We start from the raw sequence: 9,781 nt of genomic DNA, 5'->3' as shown, positions 1-9,781 counted from the left end.
ACCCGCTCCCAGTCACGGGGACTTAATACCCGGCGACGTCTTTTCCTGCACGGGCGCCAGGCAGGCGCCGAGCGCACGGGGCCCATCATCGCAAGAGAGTCGCGTTCGGCGGTTTGCTCCGCCGACGGTTCAACTGTGAAAGCGCCACACGCCCAGCCCCACCTATCGCGAGACTTGACAGGCGCGCCTGCGCGGAGCTCGCCGGAAGCGGAAGTCAGGGGGCTGTTGGATTCCGTCTGACAGGAGTGGCTCCGCAGCCTCGGAGAGGTGAGGTGGGTGAGTGCGGGGTCGCTCTGACGCGTTGGGGGCCGGAGGTGGGTTTTCTGCGCGTTTCGCCCGCCGAACTCGGCCCGAGCTGAGGCGACACCGCGCTGGGCGGGTGAGTTGCCGGTTTGGGCGCCGGGAAGGAGGGAGGCGGTCGAGCCGCGGTGCCCTCGGTCTGCGGTTCCAGGTCCGGGCGCTTTCGACAGATCGGAAGCCCCTTACCCTTCACGGCCAGTCGTTTCCTCCGCGCTGGACGTCCACGGTGCGCCCTTGGGAGACCGGCTCCGTTGGGCTTTGCGGGGGAGTGACCATCGCGGTGGTTTCCAGTCCTTACCTTCCTCTGCCTCTGTGTTCACCTCCTGGGGCAGCGCAACCCCATTGTGGTGAGTCCTTCCCCAGGTAGCCGCCTGCAGCCAGAAGAGCTCGGTGTGGTTTTATTTGTGGTAAATAAACTAATGTTGGGGCACAGATCTGAAAGGCAGTGCGCTTTTATTTCATGAAGTTGTTGATCGCGCCGGAGCTGGCTTATTGGCGTTGCAGGCCCCGAGGACACGCCTCTGTGTCACCATCTAGCTCTTCGCTGGCACTTGGTTGGTTTTGTTCATTCTCCCCCGAGGATTTGTTCCCGTTGACTTTTAGGGGGTTTGTTCCCGTTGACTTTTAGGGAGAGTGGGAGAGAGAGGAAAAGACAGAGAGAAACATGATGTGAGAGGAACACAGCTATTGGTTGCCTCCTGGTCGCAGGGGAGGAGCCTGCAGCCAAGGTACCTGCCCTTCACTGGAATCGAACCGAACCCGGGACCCTTTGGTCGGCGGGACAGCGCTCTATCCGCTGAGCTAAACCGGCGAGGGCCTCGCTGGCACGTACTCTCGAGTTAGCACTGGGAGACTTGAGAGCACTTTTAACCCAACCCCTCAATTAACTGAAGCCCTTATGGCTCCTACCCACCACCCACCGCTTTTGAGGGTTTTCTTGAGAGTCACGTTTTTAAAAAATATATTTTATTGACTTTTTTTTTTACAGAGAGGAAGGGAGAGGGATAGAGAGTTAGAAGCATCAATGAGAGAGAAACATCGATCAGCTGCCTCCTGCACACCTCCTACAGGGGTTGTGCCTGCAACACATCCGGTACATGCCCTTGACCGGAATTGAACCTGGGACCCTTCACTCCACAGGCCGATGCTCTATCCACTGAGCCACACCGGTCAGGGCGAGAGTCACGTTTTGTTTTGTTTTCCCTCCCACGGATCTAGACAACCTAAACATTAAACAGCACAGCCTCAAATCCCGGGGATAAGTAAAGCTTGGATCAATTGAAATTCTATTTTTTTTTATCTTAATTAAATTTCTTGCGGTAACATTGGTAAATAACATCCTATTTAAATTTCATTCTCATGAGCAATGCTAAATATGTTTACTTGTGGGAGAACATAAAAATAGAACGGCACATTTGCCTTGCCTTAGGATTCTTACTGCCCATCTGGTTAGGTATGGGCCATCTTTCTGATGATTTCTGTGATCCCTAAAGAAACTCAGACATGAATTTTAATTAGCGGAATTTATTCTAAATCATACATTGGATTTGAGATTTTGGCAGCAGTTTGCCAATCCCAGACCCATGGAAAGTCTGGTGTTTAATAGGGATATTCTCTAAGACAGCAGTAGCCTGAAAGGTAAAACATCTCTGTTTCTTGCATCCAAGCAATAATTTCATTCTAATTTTGTTGGGATGAAGGTAGTATTATAAATATTTGCATATTTGGAGGGATTTTGGGGAAAAGACAAACGAATGAAACAGCCATTTTCCAATATCACATCTCTTCGTCAAAGACTGTGTCATATACATTAAAATACAGGAAGAAAAATAAGTTTGGGGGTGTCAGATAAGAGGAAGATTTAGGGTTCAAAGTTTTAGCACGATGTCACAGGTGCCCCGAATCAGACAACAGGTTTTAGGAGCCTTGAGGCAAAGAGCAAAGAGATGGGTTTGGGCTGGGACAGGTAGAGGACGGGAATACTGACTCTGTTTGGTTGAAGAAGACGAGAGGTGAGGCCCACCTACAGAATCCTGCGAGGGTTGGCTGCCAGGATCTGGGTGAAGAGGAAAAGAAATGAACTCTTTGTCCCCTGGTTTTTCAAGAATTAGGCCTGTGCAGCCTAAGCCAGACCTTTTCTTAGATGCAGAGGGCTCTCTGAAAATGTGGGTTTTTGAGTGAATCCATAATTGTCCTGGAAAACCCAGCTGATACAGATTGCAGGGGTTTTTTTTAATGTATTTTTTAAAAATTAATTTCAGAGAGGAAGGGAGAGAGAGAGAGAGAGATAGAAACATCAGTGATGAGAGAATCATTGATCAGCTGCCTCCTGCACGCCCCCTACTGGGGATGGAGCCCACTACCCTGGGCATGTGCCCTTGTCCGGAATCAAAACCAGGACCCTTCAGTTCGCAGGCCTGACGCTCTATCCACAGAGCCAAACCAGTGAGGGCCAGATTGCAGTTTTTATAGCCATTAGATAACATCTGTAGTAGTTATTTTTCATTCGTCAGCGAATCTGGGACTAGAATACATTGGATAGCATCCTAAAATACCTAATCTAGGTTTTGCATTTTAAAAAATTAGCTCTTTCTTTTTCTTCCTTTATATAATCTCGGGTATTTTATCCTGGGAGAAGTAAGAGCTAGTCTTCCAGTAACCCCTTAATGTAACATGGCCTTGTCTTTTATTCCTGTTTTCAGTCAAGCTCCTGAAAGCTTAAGCCTATAATCAGTGTAGATTTCTACTTCCTTACCTTCCAATTACTTCTCAATTACAGTGGGGCCTTGACTTACGAGTTTAATTCGTTCCGTGACGGAGCTCGTAACTCAGATTACTCGTATGTCAAATCAATTGTGAACGAGTGAGACACGTGATGCTGGGCTGATGTTGTGGCGTTCACTGTGACGTTCGCTGCGCCAACTAGCGGTGGGGTATCTGAAGCTGGCTCATAACCCGAATTTTAGCTTGCAACTCAAAGCAAAAAATCGGCCGAGAGACGCTCGTATCTCGAAAAACTCGTTAGTTGGGACACTCGTAAGTCAAGGCCCCACTGTAATTGTAATCCTCCTTCAATTTGTACTTCTCTAAAATAATCACCTCCTAATGGCTAAACCCAATTAATTTTCTCTTCTTGGTTCTGTCACTGCTATTCAACACTGATGACCATTCACTTTTTATCCTCACCTTCTGTGATCTCTTCTGGTTCTTATCTGTGTGTGTCTTTATCAGGGTATGTTCTCCTGTCCCTTCTTTATCTTATACTGTTGATGTTCTCCAGGATTCTGTTCTTTGTATTCTTCTTATTCCTACTCCATTCATTCTCACAGCATTAACCGCCAACAAATTTGCTGTTGCCCCCATATTCATCTTCAAACCAGTTCTCAGTCCCAAATAGTTAACTTTGAACTGACTCTCCAAGTGGATGTATGTACTTTTCTTTTTTTCCCCAGAGAGGAAGGGAGAGGGAGAGCGAGAGAATCATTAATCAGCTGCCTCCTGCAGGCCCCCTACTGGGGATTGAGCCCGCAATTTGAGCATGACCAGAATCTAAACCAGGACCCTTCAGTCCATAGGCCAACACTCTATCCACTGAGCCAAACCAGCTAGGGCGGATGTATGTGCTTTAGCTAACTTCAAACTCAGTGTACATCTTCACCCATCCTTCTTTCTATAGTTCCTATGGCACCATAACCTATCCAATCATTTAGCCAGAAGCATGGGAGTTATCCTTTATTTCCTCTTCTCCTCCCAACATCTAGTCAGTGATTAATGCCTCCTGAAATTCTTCTACAACTACTCTCACAGTCCCTGCCTCAGCTTAAGCCCTCAGCATGTCACCTGCATTATTGCAGTAATCTGCGTTTAGTCTAATCTCGCTAGTCTATCTCTACCCTGTTAGAAAAGTGATCGTCCTAAGTAGTAAATTTGCTCTTGAGACTTCCCTGCTTAAACTACCTATGATTCCCCATTGCTTACCAGAGAAAGTGCAAAGTTGTCTGGAATTCGAAGTTTTTCACAATTTGACCACTGTCTACTTTTCCAATTTCATCTCTTCATATTCACTTCTCCCTTTATATTTACAACGTATCTGTTTCTTCTACTAGACTAAGAGCCCTCTGGGGGGCCGAGTCCATGATATATTGTTCATCTTTGTATCCCACGATTCTGGTTAGCACAGTGCCTGTGTTATAATAATCAAGAAATACTCAATTGAATGTCTAGAATACCCTGTCTGAAATTGTTTACTTCTTCGTTTTTCCACTGATAACATAGTGTTACTTTAAAAAAAAAATTCTAATAGAAACATATTAAAAACTGTACAGAATTTCAGAATGACTGATACTCCTGAAGCTGTTCCAAATTTTGAAGAGATGTTTGCCAGTAGATTCACAAACGATGACAAAGAATACCAGGAGTACTTGAAACGCCCTCCTGCGACCCCTCCAATTGTCGAGGACTGGAATAGCAGAGCTGGTGGGAGCCAAAGAAATAGAGGCAATTGGTATGTACTATTTCGGAAGAATAAATTGCAGATGGCTGATCTGGAAAAGAATAGCTTTAATCTGCTAGTCCAGAAGACCACTGAGGGCAGGGACCAGTGGTGTTTTTTTTAAATATATATACTTTGATTTCAGAGAGGGAGGGAGAGAGAGAGAAATATCAACGATAGAGACAAAATCATTGATTGGCTGCCTCCTGCATGCCCCACACTGGGGATCGAGCCTGCAACTGGGGCGTATGCCCTAACCTGGAATTGAACCGTGACCTCTTGGTTCATAGGTCAACGCTCAACCACTGAACCATGCCGGCTGAGCAGACCAATGTTTTTGTTCAGTATGATGTACCTAGTGCCTGGCACTAATTAAGTGGCTGGTAAATATTTGCTTTAATATTTTATCAGCCCATGTATTTTTTCCTTAGTGTTCAATTGTGTGTCCCTATGTGTGTTATTGTTTTTTAAAACATTCCTTCTGTGGACTAATATTTTATATGCAAATATACTTTAGAAACCTAGAGTCTTATACAAAACTTTGTATACAATTCCATAAAAAGGTAATCTTTCTGGTTTCATTTTAGAAAGTTTATACAGTGGAAGTTACTTCTATTTAATAATTCAAAATAGATAGAAGGAATAAATTACCATACTATGGTTTTTGAACAATTGAATAGTTTTTAGTTTGATTGAAAACTAGCCTATTGTTTGGGGTTTGGGGTTGTAGTTTGCCTGTTTCTCTGCAAAACATGTCCAATGTAACTAGAAGAATGATTTAAATCTTGAGAATGTTTTTAATAACTGGTGCTATAGCATCCTATAGAGAAAAATGTTCTTTCTTCTTTTGTTTATTAAGTATTCGATTGAGAAGTCAAATGCAACAGGACAGATTTGTCATGTGTTTTCTTAAAAGACAAGTATAATTTTGTTGTTGTTGTTGTAGGTTGCAAGATAACAGACAGTTTAGAGGCAGGGACGGCAGACGGGGGTGGCCAAGTGACAATCGATCCAATCAATGGCATGGACGACCCTGGGGTAACAATTACCAGCAGCACAGACAAGAACCTTACCACGCTCACCAGTATGGAAACTACGGTTACAACCAACGGCCTCCCTATGGCTATTACTGAGAGAAATGTCCGCAGCTTTTAGCAAAACTGTTTCCTTTGTTAACAAGACAAACATTTGCGTGTATTTTCTGTTGGTCATCATTTTGCATCTGATTTTAGAAAATAAATTAATTTTTTGGAACTTGAGACATTTTTAAAAAAATAAGATCTTTCTGGAGAGATGTGATAGTTGCTGGGAATAAACACTTCCCTAAAAAAGTTGTGGATTATATGGCTTGACTTCTACCTCAGACTCTTCGTTTCATGACTTAATAGTACTTTGAACTTGGCATATCTTTTCCTTGTTGGACCTTCAGTTCTGTCTTAGTTTTACACAGAAATAAAATAGGAATTTTAAAATAGAAAACGCTTGCTTTTACTTTGTAATATAAGGAAGTATCCATGTACTTGGATGTGCTCATTCCTAAAATTTTGAGAGACTGGTAAAATGAACTAGTGAATGCACAACTATCCTTCGTCGTAATGTGTTGTACGTTAACTTCAGAAGTTGGAAGGTAAAGCAACTGTAGTTGTATTTCTTTTTTGGCTCTTGCTATGTGACTATGGTACTTTCTAATTACTCTGTAGGTATGAGCTCCCCAATCATTTTGGTCTCTTTTTATTTTTAATCTTCACCTGAGGAGTAGTGTCTTGGATCTAATGATCTAGGGTGGGATTAGGGCACAATCATTTTATACAAACTCTAAACCTAGTAGGTAAAAATTTATACATTATATAAAAGTGTGACAAAAACACTGTAATATTCCCCTTCCTCTTCAATCTTGTGTAAAATAAGGTTGTATTATTTGACTTTATTTACTTTGATGGTACTTAATGTAGGTTGATTTTACAATGTTATAATCACTTTCAAATGTGCACCTTTCTGCATTCTCTTCTATAAACACTGTGATGCTGTAATGTCCTTTCAGGGTGATCATTATATTTCAAATAATTGTAATGGCCGTTACATGGTTTTATTTAAATAAAATACTTAGAATATTAATCAATTTCTCTCTGTTTTGGCAGCTAGCCTACTCATGTGGTGAGATGGGTTTTTGTCTTTTTTATTACTCTGTCCTTCACGTCCACTGAAAACAGTTTATTTTGTTTAAAAATAATATTAAAAGTACAAGTTTCATCATAGGTCGAAGGAATTAAAAGGCAACTTCCTAAATCTGCCCTGTCCCTTAGCATTCCGCTCTCGGCCCTTGGGGCCGACTTCTCCAGGTATCGCTTCTCCATGCTCTGGATCCTACTCTCCCCATCTCCCCGGCTCCTGAAGAGCCATCCTCTGAGGCAACTCATTTTTGGGAAAGCTCTAATGAACCACGTATTCACACTCAGGGTTTCCTCTGGCCCTCTCATCACATCTGTAGGCAGCAAGCCAGTGCTGCTCCATGAAGGTAGGTCTTGACATTATACCTATTTAGCCTAGAGCAGTGGTCGGCAAACTCATTTGTCAACAGAGCCAAATATCAACAGTACAACGATTGAAATTTCTTTTGAGAGCCAAATTTTTTAAACTGAAACTATATAGGTAGGTACATTGTTATTAACTTAATTAGGGTACTCCTAAGCTGGCCTTTGCTAAAAACGTCCTCAATCTGCTTGAGGTACGTTCGCTGAGGTCGACCCCTTCCAACTCTCCCATCCACACTCGTCTTGTATACTTGTTTCACATAGTCGAGCGTGGATGGGAGAGTTGGAAGGGGTCGACCTCAGAATGTACCCCCCGCCCGCTGCGCGGCATCTCCCGTCACCCGACCAACTGACACCCCCCACCTCTTCTTTTTTTTTTTTTTAAATATATTTTATTGATTCTCCACAGAGAGGAAGGGAGAGAGACAGAGAGCCAGAAACATCGATGAGAGAGAAACATCGATCAGCTGCCTCCTGCACATCTCCCACTGGGGATGTGGCCGCAACCAAGGTACATGCCCCTGACCGGAATCGAACCTGGGACCTTTCAGTCCTCAGGCCGATGCTCTATCCACTGAGCCAAACCAGTTTCGGCCCCCACTTCTTCTAACGCCACTTCTTCAAAATAGACTCGCCCAAGCCGAAAACTGACTTCTGCACATGGGCCACGAAGTTTCAATCGCACTGTACGTGCGTGCCCGCACGTGGTATTTTGTGGAAGAGCCACACTCAAGGGGCCAAAGAGCCGCATGTGGCTCGCGAGCCACGGTTTGCCAACCACTGGCCTAGAGTTAACAATGGCATGACTATACCCCAGGATGTTCTCTAAAAGCAGATGGGTTATTAAAAACATTTATCAGGCCCTGACCGGTTTGGCTCAGCGGACAGAGTGTTGGCCTGCGGACTCAGGGGTCCCAGGTTCGATTCCGGTCAAGGGCATGTACCTTGGTTGCGGGCACATCCCCAGTGGGGAGTGTGCAGGAGGCAGCTGATCGATGTTCCTCTCTCATCGATGTTTCTAACTCTCTATCCCTCTCCCTTCCTCTGTAGAAGGTCAATAGAATATATTTTTAAAAAAAAAACAAAAAACATTTATCAGCTGATACAGCCCAGACACTCCCAACTGGAACAGCAGCTGAGCACAGCTTTGGAGCAGGATCCTGGAGGCCTCTGCTGTGTCCGCTTTTGACACTAATTAGGGAGATCGAAGGGTGCACAGCAGGGTTGGAGGGAGAGGCGCCTCTCAGGCAGCGCAGAAGAAAGGTGATTTTCCAACAATATTTAAATATTTTAGCACTGATATAGTAGGGTATACATGACCTGACTACCAGCTCTGCTTGAAAATAGAATCTTCCTGATGAGTTATTTCTGCATTCTGCATGAGTTTTCGACGTTATGTGCTGGCGATTTTTTCTTTTTTCTGTTATAAACAGCAGTCACCACTATCAGACTGCCCACTATGTGCTCAAAACCAGGAGAAATAAAAGACATGGTTTCTGCTTCCTGTATAGATACAAAATAACATCAAAAAAATGTAACGATACCTTAAGAGAATTAAAATAGTGTCAAATGGAATTAATCTCAAATAGAGTGTTGTAGCAGCATACAGCATTAAGCATAAGAAGTTCTGGCTTCTAGTCCTGTCCTTTCAAGGTATGTGACCTTGAGGAAATCACTTCAACTCTGAGCTTACTTGCTCACCTGTAAAAATGGGGATAATACCTACCCTGCCACTCTCAGTTATAAAAATAAATGACCGAACACAAGAGCTTGCGAACAGAAACTAGAACTTTGTGATCATTAAACCACCAGGGGCACATAACTGATGCTGCATAAACATTTGCTGAATCAATGAGAGGAAAGTATTTGGTAAAATGTAAAACGTAGTGTTCATATAAAGGATGTAGAATAACTGACAGAGGTAGGCAGACTTAGAGTTGTTTTCCTTACATGAATTAAAATACTAATTAGCATATGAATGAGCTACAGATGCTGTCAGATTACAAAAGTGGAGATGAGCTGTGGATAATACCACTCAGATTTTTTTAAAAATATATTTTATTGATTTTTTACAGAGAGGAAGGGAGAGAGTTGGAAACATCAATAAGAGAGAAACATCAATCAGCTGCCTCCTGCACATCTCCTACTGGGGATGTGCCTGCAACCCAGGTACATGCCGTTGACCGGAATCGAACCTGGGACCTTTCAGTCCGCAGGCCGATGCTCTATCCACTGAGCCAAACCAGTTTTGGCAATACCCCTCAGATTTTAACATTTACAGGATGGTATGGGAGGAGCAGGTTAACAAATCTTCCATCAAAAGTAACGTGACTTGGGGGCAGAAGGGAGGGGGGTAAGAGATCAACCGAAGGACTTGTATGCATGCATATGTGCATAACCAGTGGACATAAGACACTGGGGGGTAGGGGAGGCCAGGGAATTGTCAAGGGCGGGGGGG

The 9,781-nt window shown here is 43.8% G+C and overlaps 1 protein-coding gene across 4 annotated transcripts; it reads left to right on the top strand.

The window, feature by feature from the left end:
• Positions 1-206: 206 nt before the first annotated feature.
• RAMAC (RNA guanine-7 methyltransferase activating subunit) lies at positions 207-6,907 on the top strand. 4 transcript variants are annotated; one of them, XM_070400614.1, is made up of 3 exons: positions 207-272; positions 4,626-4,804; positions 5,739-6,907. In XM_070400614.1, the coding sequence occupies exons 2-3, from the start codon at positions 4,635-4,637 to the stop codon at positions 5,923-5,925; spliced, it is 357 nt and encodes a 118-aa protein (XP_070256715.1). In that variant the 5' UTR covers positions 207-272; positions 4,626-4,634; the 3' UTR covers positions 5,926-6,907. The 4 variants fall into 4 exon arrangements, with proteins under 4 accessions (XP_070256715.1, XP_070256714.1, XP_070256716.1 ...); XM_070400613.1 differs by having other exon boundaries at positions 208-267; XM_070400615.1 differs by having other exon boundaries at positions 215-276.
• Positions 6,908-9,781: the final 2,874 nt, after the last annotated feature.

The sequence above is a fragment of the Myotis yumanensis genome, unplaced genomic scaffold (genome assembly GCF_028538775.1).
Source record: "Myotis yumanensis isolate MYYU_CA2020_CCGP unplaced genomic scaffold, mMyoYum1.0.hap1 SCAF_20, whole genome shotgun sequence".
In the NCBI taxonomy this organism is placed as follows: Eukaryota; Metazoa; Chordata; class Mammalia; order Chiroptera; family Vespertilionidae; genus Myotis; species Myotis yumanensis.
This window is presented reverse-complemented; position numbering and strand designations above follow the sequence as displayed.